The 21,932-nt window shown below is 52.2% G+C and overlaps 1 protein-coding gene across 1 annotated transcript; it reads left to right on the forward strand.

Annotated features, from left to right (window-relative positions):
• Window positions 1–14,521: 14,521 nt before the first annotated feature.
• On the forward strand, window positions 14,522–20,586 carry Ccn5 (cellular communication network factor 5). The gene is made up of 4 exons (XM_042694760.1): window positions 14,522–14,581; window positions 18,073–18,289; window positions 18,946–19,203; window positions 20,268–20,586. The coding sequence occupies exons 1-4, from the start codon at window positions 14,522–14,524 to the stop codon at window positions 20,489–20,491; spliced, it is 759 nt and encodes a 252-aa protein (XP_042550694.1). The 3' UTR covers window positions 20,492–20,586.
• Window positions 20,587–21,932: the final 1,346 nt, after the last annotated feature.

The following is a 21,932-nucleotide window of genomic DNA, read 5'->3' on the forward strand; positions in this document are numbered from 1 at the left end:
TTGTCTTTGGTCTTTGGCCAACATCATCCTTCAGGCTCATCTATGCTACAATGTTACAGTATGAGTCAGAATTTTCTTCCTTTTTATAGCAGAATAATATTCTATTGTGTGCACATTTTGCTTATCCATCTGTCAGTTGCTGGATAACCAATGGCTTCCATGTTTTGGCTACTTTTGTGAGTCATGGATTTTTGTGTCTGTGTGTGCTGATCCTAGGGCTTGAACTCAGGGCCTGAGAACTCTCCTTGACCTTTTGTGCTCAAGGCATGCACTCTACCAATTGAGCCACAGCTCCACTAGTAATTAATTGGAGATAAGAGTCTCACGGAATTTCTTCCTGGGTTGGCTTTGACCCACAATCCTCAGATCTCAGCATCCTGAGTGGCTAGGATTACAGGCGTGAGCCACCAGCACCTGGCTTTAGTGGCAGATTTTTAAACAAAGTTTTGTTTTGTTTTTTGAAGGGGAAGCACTGGCCAAGAAGTCAGAGACCAGGCCTCAAGATGTGGCTACTGGTTTGCTGTGCAGCCCTGGGCAAGTTGCTTCCTGATCTGATCCTAGCTGCTTCCCACAGGAGTATGTTGAGCGCAGAGGAGGCAGGGCAGTGTGAGTGCTGGGGCCGAGGGAAGCCTTGAGGGACTGTGATTGTCACTCAGTGGGAAGAGGGCAGCGGCTTCCTGAAGCCTGAGTCAGTCCTGGGACAATGCCAGACATCAGGAGGGGCTGTTCTGGGCAGCAGAGCCTGGATTCCACACGGAGCAGTGGCCTGTACCCTGAGCCCTTGGGAGAGCCACACCCTCCATCCTGGACCATCAGCAGCTGTGGGGAGGAAGTCGGTGAATGTCAGGCCCTAGGGGTCCTGAGGGCAGAGAGATCTTCTGGTCCCACTGCCCCACAGGACAGTTAAGGAGGAGGCTCAGTTAAGATGCCCTTGCTCAGAGCCACACTGCCAGAGGGCCTGGGCTGGAATAGGAAGCTCAACAGCAATGGGGTGTGTGTGTGTGTGTGTGTGTGTGTGTGTGTGTGTGTGTGTGTGTGTGTGTGTGTGTGTGAGAGATTCTAAGGCCCCTGGAGGAGATCTCATCCTGGGCCTTGAACTCAGGGTCTGAGCACTGTCCCTGAGCTTCTTTGGCTCAAGGCTCTAGCATTCTACCACTTGAGCCACAGGACCATTTCTGGATTTTTCTGAGTGACTTATTGGAGATAAGAATATCACGGACTTTCCTGCCTGGGTTGGCTTCGAACCATGACCCTCAGATCTCAGCCTCCTGAGTAGCTAGGAGTACAGGTGTGAGCACCTGAGGACCTTCCAACTCAAAGCCCTCGGCTTACATCCTGAGATCTTGGTTCATGTGGAGCCTTCTAGAAACATTAATAATCATGACCATTATCTGAGCCTTCCCGAGTCCCAGGCATAGAGCTGAGCACTTTGCATGCATAGCTTGTATTGCTCCCCCCTATCCAAGCCCCCCAAGTCCCAAATCCTTACTTCAAAGACATTGGAAGGTTACAAAATGAGAGCAGGCAGAGCTGGGATTTGAACCCAGGCTGGGGGCGTGGGGTATCTGACGACTGAATGTCCACTCTGCTGCTTCATGTAGCTGGGACATCTCCACGAGGCAGAGGGGGAGCGAGGCCTGGAGCAGCTTGGAAGCATGCTGGCTAGGAGGGGGGGGTAGGCTGGGCCCCCCTTCCTCCTTGCCCCCACTCCATGCCAGGACTGGCTTCTTCCAGAGATACCATTTGGAGATGGAAAGGCTGTGTCCGAGAGTGTGCTGGCCCAGTAGGACCTCAGCTTGGACAGCGGGGAGATGGACCCCTAGGACGGCCTCCTCCCTTTGGTGACAGCCACAGCAGTCAGTGTTTGCAGGGCGCTGGCAGGTGGCAGCTCTCCAGCTTAACACCTTCCTTCCATTATTCATTCGTTTCCACTCATTTCTTTATTACTAACATCGTTGTGATTATAAATGTTCTGCCGGATAGTTAAAGGATGAAGTGTCTAATTCAGGCAAAGAGCTTAGCACATTATCAGTAAATGTGAGCTTAAAACTCTATCTAAAGTCTACCAAGTCCTCCCCACCCCCACCCCACCACTGTGAGATGGAAAGTTGAGATTCATGGCAAGGAATCTCAAAGACACACAGATAACAAATGAGGCTCTGACCATCTCCTGTGTAGGTGTTGGGACACATTATCCCACAGAGGTACCAGCAATCCTGCCTGGATGTTGTTCCTAGTATTAGCATTGTCCTGGCCTTCTCTCCTCTCCTCTCTCTCCCTCTTCTCTTTCCTGTTACTTAGGAAATATTTTCGAAATGCGGGAAAGCACTGGAAACATACCACCAACACCCATTTGCCATTTATCCCTAACCTGAATTTAACAGCCGTTGACATTTTACTGTATTTCCTTCATCTTTTGGGCACCAGCATTTTCTGAAGTAAATCACATTCATTGTGATTTTTTTTTTTTTTAATATTCCAAAGTAGGAAGACTAATTTGTTTTACTCACTGCCTGGATTGGGAGGTCTTCACGAAAACTTGAATGGATGGATTTCATTGAATCTCCATGGCAACCCTATAGAGTAGCTGCTATTAGTGTCTGTGTTTTTGAGGAAAGAAAACTGAGGCACAAGAAGGGAATCCAGCTTGCAGGGGCTGAGGGTCGGAGTAAGGGCTGGGCGTTCCTGTCTTCTGCCTCTCTCTGCCCTCCAGTCCCATCCAGATACCAACTCAGAGGGGACTATGAGGAGGGGGAGGGGGAGAGGTTCACAGCTCCTCCCGGATGGCCAGGAGCAGGTCACCCCTCAGGGCACCCGGGAGATGAGGCCCAGCCCTTCTGTCCTGGCCTGGATTGGAGACAGAGGCTCTTTCCCAGACGAGTGACCTTTAGAGTTTGTTATGAATAGAGATTCCTGCTAGGGAACGTGATGGCTGATGGCGGGAGCCGGGGTCCGCAGACGTGCCCCCCCACTCCCCGGAATGTGGACAGGAATCTCCAGGCCTCCACCCTGGAGTCCAGCTCTCCCTGTGTAGGGAGAGAGGGCAGTTCTGGGCAGCCCTGCAGGTTGGTGGGCTACTCAGGAGGTGGCCTGGGACCTTCCATCCCCAGATGGGTGAAACTGCACAACTTCACACCAGGGTTAGGACGAAAGCCAGGCAGGCCAGGTACCCAGGAGGCAACTTGCTTTATTTTTGTAGCCTGGGAGTGAAAGTAGGCGCTCTGGCAGGTGAGCCTGGGCTCTGCCCCTAGGCCCCGCCCCTTGGCCGGACCACGCCCCCGCGACTCTTATTGGCTGCTGTCCATACGTGGGCAGGCCCAATTGCTCCTGCTGGGTCTCTCAGTGGGCACCCTTCAAGGTGTCCTGATTACCACTACCTTCTCTGTTCTGTGTCTCCTGCTCTGTGCCGGTGGCATGAGAATGACTTCAAGTCGCCAGAGCCCAGCCCCAGGCCGAGGGCGGACAAGTTACAATCCTTTAGTCCTCATGATGATCCTGTGAAATGGAAACCCAGGTGCGCCCACTCTTTAAGTCTTTTGTCTGGGGACACACTGTAGAAAGGGCAGAATGGAGAATAGAACCAAGATGGTCTAACTTCAAACCCACAGAGGGGAGCCCAGAGCTCTGCTCTTCCCCCGGCCCTCTGCCCTCTGGTTGAACACAAGGCTTCAGGTAGGAGGAGTCTGGATGCTGAACTGGGAGATAAGTCAGTCCCCAGCCTGACAGGGGACAGGGAGTAGGGTCTGATGGTGCTGAAGCATCTGTGGGACAAGCAAGGCTATTGCCAAACTCTTCCTAGCCCAGTGGCTGCTGCCCTCAAGCTGTGATTGTAACCATGGTCCTGAGCTTAAAGTTACCAAGCACTCTCTCTACCAGATCCTGGAGTACCACACGACTCTCATTCTAGCTCTCCATCCATTCTCCGTCCTCCACTCTCCATGCCTGCTTTTATGTGATGATCATGCAACTGCACTGCGGAGTCCTGCTCCCAGTTTGGGCGGCTGCATCAGGAAGCCCATGCTGACCCGAGACCTGGCCATCACGCTGCCCACTGGACTGCTCCTCGCTCTCTTATCTCTGTGGGTCACAGGGGTAAACAAAGGCTCGGCTGCAGCCTCTGGGGGCTCCTGCCAAGCGGCCGAGGGGCACCCAGGGGATCCCAACTCACCAGCTGGGCAACCTCAGGGCCCGTGTTTCCGTAAACACCACAGTGAGCCAGCCCTGCGCGGTTGGCTTGTGGCCGCTGGCTGACAGGGGCTGAGGTTTTGGCTGGCCCTGTGCGCTTTCTCCTAACACGGCCACTTCCACCCCCTCTGCCTGGCTGCACTTCCAGGAATGAAGTGTTTTCTCTGGGGCCCTGGGGACTTCCTGCCCACTCCCTTCCCTCCATGGGGCCTTTCTTTCCCCCCAAGGAGGCTGTGTGTGCAGGGCTAAGTGTCTGAGTCGAGGCACCCAGGAGACACAGGCTGGGGCTTGTGTGCTTGGGCTCTGGGCTGGACCAATTCTTGCAGGTTTTGGCCCCATCGCTGGGCCCAGGTCTCTCCCACTAAGGCACACATCACGGTCATCTTCTGTTTTCACATGGGGGAAATTAAGGCACCAAGGAAAAAAATAGCTTGCCCAAAGCCAGCAGAGGCACAGCTGGGACTTGATCCCAGTGGCAGTCCCTTTAATTCTTTTTCTTACTCAGTGTGGTTTTTGTCTGTTAGAAGTTGGCTAGCAGGGCTGGTGGAGGGGCTGGTGGTAGACCCCTTACCGAGCACAGATGAGGCCCTGCTTTCTACCTCCAGCACTGGGGAGCAGGACAAAATGATGGCCTGAAAGCCCCTTCTAGTTCCCTACTCTGGCATTTGAACAGTACAATTGAGTTGGTTCAGAGGAATAGGAGAGGTTTGGCTGTGTCCTGGCTTTGCTGTTTACCTCCTATGTGACCTTGGGCCTGTCACTTCACTTCTCTGAGCCTCAGTTTCCATGTGGGATAATTGTGTGGATTAAAGGGCTGGGCACTGGCATTCAAGAGAGGGTGCACTGGTCAGGATTAGCACCCCTTTGAGGTTGGCCTCCCCACAGTTCCCTGTGGCCACAATTCCTGAGAGAGGTGACAGCCCAGCTAAGACATCTTTCTGCCTTGAGCCTGCCTCCATCTGCTCCCTAGGAAGCACTATTTCCATATCTGCAGGCCCTGAGTACTGGCAGGGAGGGGTCTAGTCCCTCCCAGTATCTCAGGCCCAGGACTGGCAAGGCCAGAACCCAGAGAGGAGCAAACATGGGAATGAGCTGTGTGACCTTGGGCTAGCCCCTTCTGTCTCTGAGCCTCCCCGTGCCCTCTTGAAGAGGATGCTGGGGCTCTTGGACTTGCAGGGGCTGTTGGGCCCAGGTTAAGGGGACCCCTAACTCAGACCCTACCCCAGCTTCTTGCTGATCCATTTTCCTTGGACCTGTTTTTGTTTTTTGCTTTTTTTAATTTTAATTTTTTGTGAACATACGTTTTTTGCTTTTTGTGTCTTCACTTTTGTGATCAAGGCTGGTGCTCTACCACTTGAGCCACAGCTCCACTTGTGGGATTGTTTGTTTTGGGTGATTAATTGGATGGATTTCCCTGCCCTCATTGGCTTTGAATTGTGATCCTCAGATTTTAGCCTCCTGGTAATGGAGATTACAGGCATGAGGTACTGCCTTGGATCTGTTTTAAATAGAAGAATTTCCCTTCCTTCCTTCCTTCCTTCCTTCCTTCCTTCCTTCCTCCCTCCCTCCCTCCCTCCCTCCCTCCCTCCCTCCCTCCCTTCCTTCCTTCCTTCCTTTCTTTCTTTCTTTCTTTCTTTCTTTCTTTCTTTCTTTCTTTCTTTCTTTCTTTCTTTCTTTCTTTCTTTCTTTCTTTCTTTCTTTCTTCCTTCCATCCTTCCTTCCTTGCCTGAGTCTTGAACTCAAGGTCTGGGTGCTGTCCCTGAGCAGTTTACTCAAGGCTAGCACTGTACCGCTTTGAGCCACAGCCCCACTTCCAGTTTCTAGTGGTTAATTGGAGGTAAGAGTCTCACGGACTTTCCTGCCTGGGCTGGCTTTGAACCGGGATCTGGGATCCTCAGATCTGGCACCTGGCAAGTAGAGGAATGTCATATGAGGCTGTGCTCCTAGCAAAGAAGGATAAGGACTCCAAAGTAGCAAAGCACCAGACTCCCTTCCCCCATCATCAGGGAACCCCCAAACCCAAGCTATTGATGGATGACTGGCCTGTGACTCAGCCCCTCTTCTTGCTTCTCGGCACATCTGCCATCCCATGACTGGGTCTCCCTATCCAACTTCCTCCACCCCCTGCCCCCAGCATGAACGGGAACGATTAACCCCAGGCCAGGCCACGTGTTCCTGTGGGCTTGGGTTTTACTGACCGCATGTGATCGACTCAATAGCCAGCAGAATCCCAGGAGGCTCAGCCGGAAACCTGTGATGATGTCACAGCTGGGGCCTGGGGAGGCCAGGTTGTCTGAGGTCATGGAAGAGGGTGAAGAGGACCTAGGTTTCTGACCCAGCGCTCTGCCTTGTCTCCAGATGGCCCTGGGAGGTGCCCCAGGCCTCGGTGCATTCATCCTGTGATCATACGTGGGGTTCACATTGGGCACAGGGCCTTCCTTGCTCACACTCCTGTCCTGCCCACACCCGCTGTTCACAGCTGACCACCTCCAGGCCTCTCTTCCCTCTTCCTTCTGTATCAGGGGCCTAGACAACACCTGCTCTTGCTTCAAATTTTTGTGTCTCCTCTTCCAGGAAGCCCTTTGGTATCCCCTACACACATCCCTCCTCTCAGGCCAGCTTTGGTCTTCTCTCTCTTCCCACTCATACTTCTTCCAGAACTCACACCATCTGCTGGCCTCCCATTTCCCTCTGCTCTGAAATGCATTGTGGACAGAGACCATCGTTTCTTCTTTTCTCCTTCATAGTAGGTCATAGCCTACACACTGAGGGGTTGTTGGGTGAATGCATGGATGATGGATGGATGGACAAACATGGATGGGAGAAAGGACAGATCACTGATGGAAAGATAGACAGGTAGACTAGACAGATACACATGGGAGACATGTCCTTGGAGCCTGGGCCTCCTAACCAAGGGAGGGGCTCTCAGGTGGGCAGGGAAGAATCTAGCCAGCTGTCTCCTGCTCTGAGCGATATCTGATCAAGAGCAAGGCTACCCCTGCCCTGACCAGCTGGCCCTCTCTACCTCTCTCTAGCTTTGGCTCACGCCTATAATCCTAGCTACTCAGGAGGCTGAGATTTGTTGATGGCAGTTCAAAGACAACCTGAGTATAAAAATCCATGAGACTGGGGCTGGGAAGATGGCTCAGTGGTAGAGCGCTTGCCTTGCATGCATGAGGCCCTGGGTTCAATTCCTCAGCACCACATAAGCAGAAAAACTGGAAGTGGTGCTGTGGAGTGCTAGCCTTGAGCTGAAGAGCTGAGGGACAGCGCCCAGGCCCAGAGTTCAGGCCCCAGGACCAACAACAACAACAAATCCATGAGACTTATCTTCAATTATCCAGCAAAAAGAAAGAAGTGGAAGTATGGCTCAAGTGGAGGAGACCAGCCTTGAGTGAAAAAGCCAAGAAAGAGTGTGAAGCTGAGTTCAAGCTCCAGTACCAGCACCAAAAAAAAAAAAAAAAGGAAAGAAATAGAGAGAGGGGCGGGGGAAAGAGGGAGGGAGGGACAGAGGGAGAGAAAGAAAAGAAACATGGGCCTCTAGAGCAAGCAGCCCCTAGAAAATGGAGTTAACCTTCTCCATTTTACAGATGAGGAAACCGAGGCAAGTAAGGCCAAGGCACTCGCCCAAGGATGCACAGTAACAACACTGGAATTGGAGCCTGCACCGTTCAGTGCATCCATTCATGTGTGCAGCCCGCGTGTTCCTGGCACTGCTGTGCTCAGTCCAGAGCCTCTTCCTGGGCATGCTGGGCCTGTGAGTAGTCCTGCTGCCAATTTCTGAAGCCCTGTTTTGAGCTCCAGCTGCCCAGGGGCACATCTTCCTTCCTTTCTTCCTTCCTTTCCTCCTTTATTTTTTCCTGCCTTTTGAATTGTTCTGGGGGGAGGGGGAGGGTGAATTCTGTGCTTTGAGCTTGTTAGGCAGGTGCGGTAACGTGGCCACACCTCCAGCCCCTTGGCTTTGATTGTTTTTGAGTTAGGCTCTTCCTTTTTGCTAAGGCTGGCCTGGCCCACAAGTCTCCTATTTACGCTTCCCATCATAGCTGGAATGACAGATAATGCTCCACCACGTCCATCTATTAGTTGAGATGGGAATCTCTTGAACTAGACTGGACTCAAACCTTAATCCTCCTAAACTCTGCCTCCCAACTAGCTAGCATTACTTACAGGTTTGACTCACCACTCCAAGCTATAAGTGCTATTTTGATCACACACTCACACACAAAGTAAGACAGCACAGTAAAGGAAAATTCTAGGCTTATCCTTACTAACACAGATACTAAAACACTAAATACCTGCTGGCTGAATCTAGCAGTGTTAAAATAGTAGCGTTGCATTGTTATCAGGGTTTATTCCAGACACGTGGATGTCTGAGAGCGGCCGCTCCCAGGGGACCCACCCTGTAGCCATGGCAACTGGTGCCGCTCAGTGTTGGTAAGGTCCTTGGTCTTTATAATTTCTTAAAAATTCTTAGCAAGGGGCTGGGAAGGTGGTAGACCGCTTGCCTTGCATGCCTGAGGCCCTGGGTGCGATTCCTCAGCACTACATAAGCAAAAAGAAAAAAGCCGGAAGTGGCGCTGTGGCTCAAGTGGTAGAGCGCTAGCCTTGAGCTGAAGAGCTGAGGGACAGCGAGCGCCCAGGCTCAGAGTTCAGGCCCCACAACTGGAACCAAAAAAAAAAAAAAAAAAAAAATTCTTAGCAAAAGCCAGGTAACAGGGGCTCACACCTGTCATCCTAGCTACTCAGGAGGCTGAGATCTGAGGATCACAGTTTGAAGCCAGGCAGACACCATCAGTGAGACTCTTCAATGAACCACCAAAAAGCAGAAAGTGGAGCTGTGGCTCAAGTAGTAAAGCACTAACCTTGAGCACAAAAGCTCAGAGACAGTGCCCAGGCTTTATGTTCAAGCCCCAGGATCAGCACACACAAAACAAAACACACTTTCTTAGCCAGCTAGGAGTGTCAGAGAAGTTTCTTAGTTTGAGTTTGAATCCCAAAGACCAATAGGAAAACATTCCTGATGGGGCAATTTTCTGTGTCCTGGGAGATCAGGAAGAGGCAAAGCTGGGTTATGGCTGCCGCTGCCAATGCAGATGGCCAGCACCAGATGGAAGCGCTAGGGAAGAACTCAGGTGCAGGGAGGGAGGAGGTGAGGCTATGGCTGACAGTAGTGGGCTGATTTTAGATGGTGAGCTGACCAAATAAACGGACAGAATGTTAAAACAAATGGGAGCTCAGAAAGTTCCCAGATACATGTGTCTAGCCACCAAGTACCATGTCCCGTTTTTCTGTCTCTGCTACCTAGGTCACAGTTGTGGACTCCCGTCCCTACTCCTTGGCATTGAGCCTGGGACCTGGGATGGGAAACCATTCAGATAGAAAATGATCATATAGTCATTCACTCAACACTGGCTGACTTCCCACCATGAATTCATTTCATGTCCTTGGCAGCCACTCTTTTTTTTTGTTTTTTGTTTTTCCAGTTGTGGGCTTGAACTCAGGGCCTGGGTGATGCCCTGAGCTCTTTTGCTCAAGGCTAGCACTCAACCACTTTGAGCCACAGTGCCACTTTCAGTTTCCTGGTGATTCATTGGAGAAAAGAGTCTCATGGACTTTCCTGCCTAGGCTGGCTTTGAACTGTGAACCTCAGATCTCAGCCTCCTGAGTAGCTAAGATTACAGATGTGAGCCACAGGTGCCCGGTGACATCGATTCCTAAGGAGACATTTGCTCTTGAGGTGGCACAGGTCCTAGGCAGGCACTTCAGTCAGTGAGGAGCCAGGATTTGAACCCAGGTCCTTTTGTCTCATGAGCTTGTGTCTGGTTTGGGTCAAGCAAAAGGTAACCATGCTGGTTCTGGGGTGGGGGAGGTGGGAGTTAAAAGCCCAAAGACTTCTGGGTTCCCTGGACTGTCACACTCCTCTGGGGACCCGGCCCTGCTAAACACAAGCACTAGCATTCCTGCACACCCTCTTCACAGGCCAAGCTGCACACGGAAGACCTTTAGTCAGTCTGGACATGGCCTGCATTTGCTGAGCTGGCTGCCTCCAGCTGGCTGCGTCCGAGGCCTCCGCTGCCCACACTCACCTCACCACCTCCATTATACAGAGAATAAGTTCCCAGAAAAACCCCTGCTCTGACTCACAAGGCCCCAGGGGTGGGCAGCAGCCCTGCTGGCCTGAGCCTTGTTTACCCCTCTCCCTGCCTGAAGAGGGTTTCCAGTCCACTGCTGAGGTGTCTAGAAGTACACCCCTCCTCACCCCTGCTCACCCTTCCTCACCCCTCCCTGCCCCTGAGTATCATATCTGCCTTCCTTCTTACTTCAGACAGAGAAATGGCTTGGCTGTGCTCCTGCCAGGAAAAGCTAGTCAATGGAGTCAGAATAGCAGGTCCATGGGATGGGGTGGGGGCAGAGAGCATAGTTTTGGAAGGGGCTGGGAGAACCTTCTGGAAATGTAGCTTGATCCAGGTAGGAGGATTTCAAGGGTAGATATGTGCAATTCTATATACAAAGAGTTGTCAGGCTGTGTATTTATATTCTATCTATCATCTATCTACTTACCTACCTATACTACAGACCGCAATAAGAGTGGCAGTAAAAGTAGCAAAACACTATGACTTGGGTTTTGTAATTGTATGGACCTGCATTGAAAACCTGTCTCTATTTTTTAGTTGTGTGACTTTAGATCATGTACTTGATCTCTGAATTTCACTTTATTTTTTAACTGCGGTATGGGTTTTAAGAATGAGAAACATTAAAATATAATAATAATAATACTTATAAAATGTCAGTATTTTTTTTCTGCAGCCCAGATTGGTCTGGGATTTTCAGTCCTCCTACCCTCAATCCCTATGGAATTACAGGAATGCACCACCATACCTAGCACTGATTTTTATAAATAGTCCTTAGTACCAAGTCAGCTATTGCAGGGTGTTCAATACACAACCATCTTAGCTGTTGCCACAGCCAACAGCAAAACATGAACAAGAGGACAGTATCTTTCCTGGAGAAGACAATAAGTGGAAGGGAGGGGAGCTGAGAATTTAGAGATAAAATAGGAGTTGATGTGTGGTCATCCTGCTTTTGATAATCCACACATGCAGAAAAATCTAAATAATATCAGCAATAAAGAATTCTGTCCTGAGCTAGGCACCAGTGGCTCACGCCTGTAATCCTAGCTATTCAAGAGGCTGAGATCTGAGGATCACTGTTCAAAGCCAGTCCTGGCAGGAACATTCAAGAGACTCTTATCTCCAATCAACCACCAGAAAACTGGAAGTGGTGCTGTGGCTCAAGTGGTAGAGGGCTTGCCTTTAGCTGAAGAACTCAGGGACAGTGCCCAGGCCGAGTTCAAGTCCTATGACCAACAAAAACAACAACAACAAAAAGAATTCTGTCCTGAAACTAGCATTATTTGTTTATGTTCTAAATAATTATGGTAGTAGCCATTGGGTTTGATGATATCTATGTAAGCTCCAGAATAGCACATTAATTCTTACCCTTGAATGAACATCTTCTGCACAGAAGTTAACTAAGGGACCGTCTATGAGCAGAGTTACCAAAGGGCATTCATTGTATGGAACTTTCTCAGTTAGGACTCTTTCAAACACAAAATATGTCTTCCATTTTGTTATTTGTACAGCAGATAACTTGGTTGAATGCAAAGGGGAGTTATTGAAATGTCCATTGGGGATGTAAAACATGAGGCCTGGCTGGGCGCCAGAGACTCACACCTGTAATCCTAGCTACTCAGGCCGCTGAAATCTAAGGATTGTGGTTCTAAGCCAGCCCAGGCAGGAAAGTCCCAGAGACTCTTATCTCTAATAAGTGGTGCTGAGGCTCAAGTGGTAGAGTACTCACCTTGAGCTGAAGAGCTCAGGACAGCGCCCAGGACCAAAGTTCAAGCCCTACAACCAATAACCAAAATGACAACAACAACAACAACAAAACATGAGGCCTGCTGCTGACTAAAACATTAGCAAGCCCAACTTGGTAGTACATGCCTACCATCCCTACTACCGTCAGGAGGCTGGGATAGGAAGAGGTTAATACAAGGCTAGCTTCAATGAAAGTGTGATATCTTATCAAAACAAAAACAAACTAAGAGCAAAAAGGGCTGAGAAGAGTGCTCTAGTGGTAGAGCATTGACTTAGCAACCTGAAGGGCCTGAATTACAACCCCAGTGCCACCAATCAATCAATCAATAAGAAATATTGAGCATTTCAAAAAAGTAATACAGCCGGGCACCTTTGGCTCACACCTGTAATCCTAGCTACTCAGGAGGCTGAGATCTGAGGATCAAGGTTCAAAGCCAGCCTGGGCAGGAAAGTCTGTGAGACTCTTATCTTCAATGAACCACCAGAAAACTGGAAGTGGAGCTGCGGTTCCGAGTGCTCACCTTGAGCTGAAGAGCTGAGGGACAGTGCTCAGGCCCAGAGTTCAAGCCCCACGACCGACAGAAGAAAAAAAAAGTAATACAATACAAAACCTTTGTCGTCACCCTGGTCCTCACTGTGTTCTTCTCTTCCCCTGCAAGTCTCTGGGCCTCTCACAACTTCCTCTCCACCATCCACGATCAGATATGTCTCTCCATCGCCAGCCCCTCTCCCAGGAAGGCACCCCGGTGGGACTTGCCTTCACACCAACAGATCCCAGTTTCCTCCAAATCAAGCTTCCCCTAAACAATCATTCTGGAAAAGTCTGCTGTCCAGCTCCATCACATTGAGGTTTGGGGTACTGGTGGATGTGGATATGGTTGGGGCTATAGCCTTCCTACCCTGTGAGATCACGGTGTGTGTGTGTGTGTGTGTGTGTGTGTGAGAGAGAGAGAGAGAGAGAGAGAGAGAGAGAGAGAGAGAAAGAGAGAGAGAGAGAGTATACTAGAACTTGAACTTGGAGCCTTGAGTTCTTGCTTTTTTTTTTTTTTTTGCTTAAGGCTGGTACTCTACTGTTTGAGCCACACATCCTTCCCTCCCTTCCTCCTTCCTTCCTTCCCCCCTCCCTCCCTCCTCTCTCTTTCTTTCTTTCTTTTCTTTCTTTCTTGTCAGTTATTGGGATTGAACTCAGGGCCTGGGCACTGTTCCTGAGCTTTTGCACTCAAGGCTAGCACTATACTACTTTGAGCCACAGCACCACTTCAGGTTTTCTGGTGGTTAATTGGAGATTAAAGTCTCACAGACTTTCCAGCCCAGTGGCTTTGAACCTCAATCCTCAGATCTCAGCCTCCTGAGTAGCCAGGATGATAGGTGTGAGCCACCAGCTTTGTCAAATCCTAAAGGCAATCCATGTCTTTGTACCCCCATGCCCAGAGGGTGGAATGCTACAAGTCTTCACAATCCTGGTATGAATCTGTATTTTAATTTTTACTTCCCCCCCCCTTTGCAATGGCCATTGTCCAGAAAGTTCCAGAAATCTCCCCCCATCCTGTCAGGCAATTTTTGTTTCCAGAATAGACAGGGCTATGGTGCTAGCCCCTGCCTCTGGTCTTGTGAATACTGTTCCATCAGCCTGGAACATTCTATCCTTCTTAACCCTGTCTTTGCTTGACCCTTTTCAGGGAAAGCTGCTTCAGAAAGCTGGCCCTCACTCTTGGTCTGAACAAAGGGCTCTCCTTGATGCTCCCAGGGATTCCACACCGTTTTCCCCTGTCTGGACTGTGTCCCCTAGATGGGTGCTGTGGTTCCAGTTCCCGCACAGCCCTCTCAAGTGGAGTGAGTTCAACGAGATGGATTGGGTTGGATCAGATCTCGTGGCAGCGCCCAGCATGTGTGGGCACACAGTAGGTCCAGGCCTGCTTGGGCTCGCCCACACCGTGGCTGCCTTCAGGGCCTGGGAAGCCGGCCTGAGAGGCCCCCTCATTGCCAAGAGCACACAGGCCGCCCAGGGAAACTGCTCTGGGTCACACCCACCCCTGGGTGGCTGCCAAGCTCTGTGCCAGAAACCACAGGCCAGGCTGGAGGCTGGGCCACGGGCTGCGGAGGCTCCGGGTGGATCCTCAGAGAGTGACGGCTGTGCGTTCCTGGGTCGGCAGCCCTCACATGGGGCACGGGGGTCCAGGGCAGGGCTGCAGCCGCTGCAGAGGCCTCGTGGGCTGGAAGGGCTCCCACTTCACGCACACACACACATACTCCCCCAGGCACCCCTTGGTGGCTTCCTCAATCTCCTCTGCAGGTAATTGGGCTCCTTGCTGTGTCCATGAGGGTGGTGAGAGGATGGAGAGATGAATGTGTGTGTGTGTGTGTATGTATGTGTGTGTGACCTCACAGCCACTGGGATATAACGCCTCTCGGGTCCTGCCTTCCAGACTCCAAGCTGGCTCGTGTGGGTGCACGGTGACATGAGAGGCACACTGCGGGCTCGTCTCCTGGCCATCTCTCTCCTCTGCCTCCTCTCCAAGGTAAGGAACCCGGGGTGGAGATGTAGCTCGGAGGCAGAATGCTGGTCTAGCAGGATCCATGTCCTCGGTTCCACCCCCAGTGCCTCAGTACATAATGGTTTTTTTAAAGGACAGGGTTCCAGGACCCCAGGTGACTTGCTCTACTGCTCCATTTTCCCAGGTGCTGGGCATGGGGTCGAGTCACAGCCCGGAGCCCTGAGCAGGGCTCCGCAGGTGCTCCTCTGAGCCCACACATCGCTTTCCTCCCGGGTCACAGACTACTGGCTGTGGCTCACTCTGCTGTGGGAAGTCCCCTTTCCTGTGAGCCTCTCATTCTGCATGGGTACAGTGCCGAGTGGTCCGGTGACCCTGGCTCAAGGGGACTGCAGACACCTTTGTGGATGGACGGCTTTGTCCCTCGGTGTTGTGCGGGAATTCCACCTTGCCTCCTATGCGCACCGAACAGTCTTATAGGGAGTTGCCCTCGTTTTAGCTCAGAGAGGTTGAATAACTTTTCCAAAGCCATACAGGAAAAAAAAAATGAGATCAATAGAGGAAAGATGTAATGGGGGGACTCTAATCTGGGTTCCTCCAGCCCAACCTGGGTCACCACAGCTGCTGAGCAGTGTAGTGTCCCCCCCCCCCCCCCCGCTCCACCTCCAACAAGTACTGAGCTCCCAGAGCCTTGTGAGGATGAGCCCTCGTGGGCCCCGAGTTTGCTGGGTTTTCAGGCTGATTTGAGGAGCTTTTCTCACCTGGGTCCTGAGCCGTGTTGCAGGAGAAAGCCGAGGAGCCTGCTGGCATCCAGTCTTGCCGCTGCTGGTCCCGCGGGGACAGGCAGGACACAGGGCCAAGGTGGGGGGCTTTGGGTGTTTGGAGAAGGGAGCTGGGCCCCTGGGAAAGAGAAAGGTCCAGGGTCAGGAAAGGCCCCAGTGGAGTGAGGGTGATGCCCATTCTCCCCCGGGTCTGGGTCCCACACAGAACCCCAGGAACTTAGTCACCACTTGTGTGCAAAGCCCCAGCCACCTAGGGAAGGATGCCAGCCCGGGTCCCATGCTCACCCTGGGTTATAACCATGCCTCAAGGGAAAAAAAAAAAACTAAGGGATAGCACCCAGGCCCTGAGTTCAAACCCCAGTATAGACACACACACACACACACACACACACACACACACACACACGCATGCACACACGCCTGAGTGTTGGAGACCCATGGATTCTGATCTGGGCTCCATCCTCGTATGGGCTGTTCATTGCATGGCTTTGACCTTCCTTGCCTTGTGGAAAGGGATGTGTTGGTTCCTCACAGTGAAGGGCAGGTGGATGACTGTGGAAGTATGTTCTCGCCATGTATGTGACACGTAGTGGGTGGTAGCTGCTGGCTCTAGTCACTAGTCACCAGCACACTCTGCTGGGCGTCGGGGCCGGAGGAAACCAGAAAGCAGCCAGGTGTGCTGAGTTGAGGGCTGCAGAGGGGCTGCAGGTGCTCAGCCCTCTTGTTTCCAGGTAGGAGGGACCTGAGAGCCTGTTCTGGGCAGACAGAGTCCCCGCCATCCACACCCAGGAAAGCTGAACCCCTGTTTTGGAGCAGAAATCCAAATCTACCTATTGCTTCACAGGCCGGTTCTGGGTTTCTTGTTTTTTTTTTTTGGTCGGTCGTGGAGCTTGAACTCTGGGCTTGGGCGCTGTCCCTGCACTCTTCAGCTCAAGGCAAGTGCTCTATCATTGAGCCACAGCACCACTTCCAGCTTTCTAGTGGTTTATTGGAGATAAGAGTCTCACGGTCTCTCCTGCCCAGGCTGGCTTTGAACTGCGATCCTCAGATCTCAGCCTCCTGAGTAAGCTAGGATTACAGGCGTGAGCCACCAGTGCCCAGCTCTGTTCTGGGTTTCTTAAGCACACTCAGATTGATGGCCCATTTCTAATAAGCTCCCCAAGGATGCTGTGCTGCAGGTCCACACCAGGATCTGAAATTCTGCAGAGTTCCTTCAGCCTTAGGTAAAGCCCAGTGTCTCTGCTACCACCCCCCACCCCCAAGGCTGGTCAGCTAGGGGGTGGCCCCTGGAGGTCACAGTAGGAACTGCAGGCACCTGGAAGCAGATTTGCAGGACTGGGGGTACTAGGGTAGAACAAGGCAAGGACTAGGATAAGGGGATCAGGATTTGCTCTGGACCACACAGGTTAGGCGGTTACTAGGGAAGACAGGAGCCCTCCCTCCTCCATGTAAGGCCCTTTAGTCCCTCAAGGATCCTGTTGAACATTGGTCCCATAGATGAGGCCATGGGTGGCAACTTGAGTGACACCTACCTCTTAGTCTCCACCACTAAATGGACAGGTTGCCCCAGGCCCCTGGCTGTCATGGGAGTGTTGCTGTGTCCTGCTAAGGGAAGGGTCATAGGGTCACCTGTGTTGAACCTTTGACTGCCAGTGCAGCTGGAAGTAGGCGCACCCCACCCAAGGGCCTGAGGATCTCATGTCCTTGGGGAAGAAGGACTTGGAGCTGCTTGCAGCTCTATGCAGAGCACTCTGGCTCTTGTCAAGCACTTTCTTCTCCCTCATTTTCCCCATTATACCTGGAGTTAGACTGGGGCAGAGGGGTAGCCCAAAACCTAGCTGTGTTTTTGAAGATCTGGACAGCTGGATAAAAATCCAATCCCAGAGCCGTGCCTCTGGAACTAATTAATTAATTAATATTATTATTGCTGTTCCTGGGCTCGAACTCTGGGCTTGTGTACAGTCCTTGAGGTCCTTTTTGCTCTGAGCTATCACTCTACCACGTGAGCCACAACGCCACTTCCGGCTTTATCTGCGATTCTTTGAAGATAAGAGTCTCATGGACTTTACTGCCCAGGCTGGCTTCAAATTGCAATCCTCAGACCTCAGCCTCCTGGGTAGCTAGGATGACAGGGGTGGGCCACTTGTGCCCAGCTGGAATTTCTGATTTGATTAATCTCAGAGGGGTTCTGGGGGTCCGAATTTTCCTGTTTCTGGCCTGGCCTTGTGCACACTGTAGATTAGGAATCATGTGTAGATTGTTCCAGAAATGATCCAAGCCCATCCATGACATTGTTGAGTTTGTTCTGCCCAGAGGGGAACCCACATGGGAAAACATGACATCTGACACCCCAGGTTGTGGCTCTCGGCTTCTCATGGGCTCCTTGGAGGCAGGGCCACCCTTTCTCATGTTGAACAAAAAGAACTTAAGTGCATGCAACACTATTACCGACCAGCCACTGCTCAGGGGGTGACGCACACCATCAAATCAGTCCCCACTTGGATACTGTGATAGCACTTATGTGACCTGCCCATGGCCACTCTGCTGGCCAGGGGTGGCATCAGGAATAGAACTCGGCTCCAGAGCTCCAGCACATAACTACAGCACCACAGGACTTCCAGGACTCAAGAATCGTCTGTGTGACTTTGAGAACCCCACACGGCCCAGCCTTGCAGAGAGAGAGGGGGGAACTCGGCATCCTGACAGCCATGACCGAGAGAGGTTTCTTGTCTCTAGGTGTCTGCGCAGCTGTGCCGCACCCCGTGCACCTGTCCTTGGCCACCACCCCGCTGCCCACAGGGGGTACCCCTGGTGCTCGATGGCTGTGGCTGTTGTCGGGTTTGTGCGAGGAGACTGGGGGAGTCCTGCGACCACATCCACATCTGCGACTCCAGCCAGGGTCTCGTCTGCCAGCTCGGGGCGGGCCCTGGCAGCCAGAGGGGCGTGTGCCTGGGTAAGCAGGTTTGCAGGATGGAAGGGGGTAGCATGGGGCGGGGGAGGTCGAGGCTATGGAGCTGGGAATCAAAGGGGAGCCTCCACATGGCAGGGAGTTAAACCCTCAACCTGTTAGTCAGGGCCTGGTGTGTGTCAATGTCCACATCACAGAAGCTCCTTGGCAATCTCCAACAGACCCATTCTGCAAGTGGGGAAACTGAGGCCCAGCAGCATTAGCTGACATGCCTCACAGCTTGAGTTCTCTTCAGACAGGTGTAGCAACCTCCCACTGTGACCTGGCTGGGCCCAGGAGCTGCGGTCCACAGGGTCACTCTTGGACCTTGAGCAAGGACACACTGTCTTGTAGGCCTGGGCATCCTCTAATGTCTTCAGGCAGGATTTCCAAGTGTGCAAGTGCTGCCCTTGGTGGGGTGCTTCTTTGCTGCAGGGCCTCTGTGGGGCAGGATGGTTCCCATAGACAAGGTACAGCAGGGGCCCAACCCTGGCCAGTCCCCCCTGCCCTGCCCACCCAGCGCCAGGGTGGGGATGGCTTGCTAGGTCCTCGGCAGGCAGCTCAGGCTGGGGGCGGCACCACGCATGGGCCTAGATGCGGTGGGGGCGTGGCCTCCCAGGGTCCTGGGGTCTCCAGCAGGTCCCTCACTGCTCTGTCCACAGTGGGGGACGATGATGATGGAAGCTGCGAGGTGAACGGGAGGCTGTACCGGGACGGGGAGGCCTTCCAGCCTCACTGCAGGATCCTCTGCCGCTGCGAGGATGGTGGCTTCACCTGCCTGCCACTGTGTCGTGAGGACGTGCGACTGCCTAGCTGGGACTGCCCCCGGCCCCGCAGGGTGGAGGTCCCCGGCCGGTGCTGTCCTGAGTGGGTGTGTGACCAGGAAGTGGGCCTGGGGGCCCCGCACCTCTCCACACAAGGTGAGTATGTAGTGCTGACCATTGCCGTGGCCACTGGGTGGCAGGGGACGGGGTGGTGGCCTGGCTTCTAAGGGACCAGGAAAATATGGGGACATGTTAGATGTTGGGAGGGGCTGGCGAAGAGGAGAGATGCCGAAAGCCAAAGGTCACCAGGCTCCTGTAAGTGGGCAAAGAATCAGTGGATTCGGTGTAGCATTTCAAATCTCAGAGAATTAAAAGTGAAGCCAGGCCTGCCGTCAGTGTCACACACCTGTAATCCTAGCTGAGATCTGAGGGTTGCGGTTCAAAGCCAGCCCAGGCAGGAAAGTTCTTGTGAGACTCTTACATTCAATTAACTATCAAAAGCCGGAGGTTGGGCTGAGGGATGGCTCGAGATGGTTGAGTGCCTGCCTGGCAAACGCGAGGCCCTGAGGTCAAACCCAAGTACTACCAAAGATAAATAAAATGATAAGCTGGAAGTGGAGGTATGATTCAAGTGGTAAACTGCTAGCCTTGAGCAAAAGAAGCTCAGAGACAGCACCTAGGCCCTGAGTTCTAGCCCTGGGACTAGCAGAAGAAGAAGAAGAAGAAGGAGAAGGAGAAGGAGAAGGAGAAGGAGAAGGAGAAGAAGGAGAAGAAGAAGGAGAAGAAGAAGGAGAAGGAGAAGGAGAAGGAGAAGGAGAAGAAGAAGAAGAAGAAGAAGAAGAAGAAGAAGAAGAGGAGGAGGAGGAGGAGGAGGAGGAGGAGGAGGAGGAGGAGGAGGAGGAGGAGGAAGAAGAGGAGGAAGGGGAAGAGGAAGGAGAAGGAGAAGGAGGAGAAGGAGAAGGAGAAGGAGAAGAAAAGAGGAGGAGGAGGAGGAAGAAGAAGAAAAGAAAGAGGAAGAACTAAAAAGGAAAGAAGGAAAGAAAGGAAGGGAGGGAGGGAGGGAAGGAGGAAGGAAAGAAGGAAGAGAGGGAAGGAGAGAGGGAGGGAGGGAGGGAGGGGAAAAAAGGCACCAAGGTGCAGATAGGCTGCGTAACTTGATCAGGTTTGCTGTGGCTGCCAAGTTCTACCCTCAAGTGCTCACTCCGCTTTCTTACCCCTAGGACGCCAGCTTTCAGCCCTTGGTGTCTCCTGCCCAGAATGGAGCACAGCCTGGGGCCCCTGCTCCACCACCTGTGGGCTGGGCGTGGCCACCCGGGTGTCCAATCAGAACCGTTTCTGCCAGCTGGAGACCCAGCGTCGCCTGTGCCTGCCCAGGCCCTGCCCACCAGCCAGGGGGCACAGCCCACCCACAGTGCCTCCTAGAGCTGGCTGGGGATGGAGATGAGGTACCCCTGTCCCCAGCAGGCAACTCTGTACCCAGGCTTGGACCCAGAGCTGATGGCATCTGCCCAAATCCTGGCTGCAGGTGACACCACCCAGAGCCAGCAGGGCAAGAACGCTAACAAGACGCCCTGTGTGCATGAGGTCCACACGGGCACGTGGCCAGGACCAGCCTCCACCCCTTCCTTCTTTTTCTGTTTGTTGGCTTCCCAGTACTGAGGCTTGAACTCAGGGCCTGGGTGCTGTTCCTTAGCTTTTTCTCTCAAGGCTGGGGCTCTACCACTTGAGCCACAGCTCTACTTCCAGCTTTTTGGTGGTTAATTAGAGATAAAGAGTCTCAGGGACTTTCCTACCTGGGCTGGCTTTGAACTGAGATCTGAGGACCTCAGTCTCCTTAGTAGCTAGGATCCACTGACACCTGACATACCCCCTCCCACCCCCACCCTTTTAACCCTGCCTAAGAAAGGCTAGACAGGGCTTCTGGCATTTCCTGGTACACCCCTGGCCTGCACACAGCACTGTCACACAGGCTCATGGATGAGTCTTCTCTTTGTCACCCCCCCTCCCCACCTTACCCCCCTCCCCCGCTTCCCCAGTCCAGAGATGAACGACTATCACTTTAACACTTAGGCTGCAGCAGGGTTCTGCAAAGTCACCCCCAAACAAGGAAGGCAGGTATGGACTTGTGCTGGCTGAGGGTCCCCTCGTCACCAGGCAGAACTCAGTGGTGAAATTATTTGTGCACAGCACAAGACAAAACCACACTGCCCAGAAGAAAGATCAGCGAACCCTACTTGGCATTTTTAACACCATCCTTGCTGAAACCTACAATGAGCCAGACACTGAGCCCGTGGGGAGAAAGGCAGGGCATAGGAAGGCCCCGCCCTGAGGCTGAGCCCAGCCCAGAATAAACCAAGCCAAGTGTGCCATTCTGTTTGGTGTGCTATTTTTTATTGTTACAAAGAGGGGAAAACAACAACAAAACAACACAAAGAGAGGCATTTTACATCCTCCTTCATAGTCTACCTGTGTTTCTATCAGGAGCCAAACAGGCAATTAGAAAACGTTACATTTACTCAAAAGGGGATTTCTAAGCACTGGTGGCTCATGTCTGTAATCCTAACTACTCAGGAGGCTGAGATCTGAGGATTGTAGTTCAAAGCCAGCCTGGGTGGGAAAGTCCATGAGACTCTTATCTCCAATAAACCAGCAAAAAGGCAGAAGTAGAGATCTAGTGATAGAAGGCTAGCCTTGAGCAAAAAAAAAGCTCAGGGAGAGTCCACAGACTCTGAGTTCAAACCCCAGGACTGGCAAAAAGAAAAAGGGAAAGGGGGGGATTTCATCTTTGAAACTGAATTTATTGTACATGTAATTCCCACACAGTTGCACACACAAGTCATGAGCTCATGGGTGAATGAGTTATTACAAATGTGAGACCTACACCT

Source organism: Dipodomys spectabilis, unplaced genomic scaffold (assembly GCF_019054845.1).
Source record: "Dipodomys spectabilis isolate Male_0828 unplaced genomic scaffold, ASM1905484v1 ptg000175l, whole genome shotgun sequence".
NCBI lineage: Eukaryota > Metazoa > Chordata > Mammalia > Rodentia > Heteromyidae > Dipodomys > Dipodomys spectabilis.

What these genes read in the sequence shown, in the direction of transcription:
- Ccn5 (XM_042694760.1), top strand. Translation starts at nt 14,522, where the DNA reads ATGAGAGGCACACTGCGGGCTCGTCTCCTGGCCATCTCTCTCCTCTGC. An exon ending in CCAGAGGGGCGTGTGCCTGG is followed by an intron (nt 18,290 to 18,945) that starts GTAAGCAGGTTT and finishes CTCTGTCCACAG; the next exon opens with TGGGGGACGATGATGATGGA. An exon ending in CCCGCACCTCTCCACACAAG is followed by an intron (nt 19,204 to 20,267) that starts GTGAGTATGTAG and finishes TCTTACCCCTAG; the next exon opens with GACGCCAGCTTTCAGCCCTT.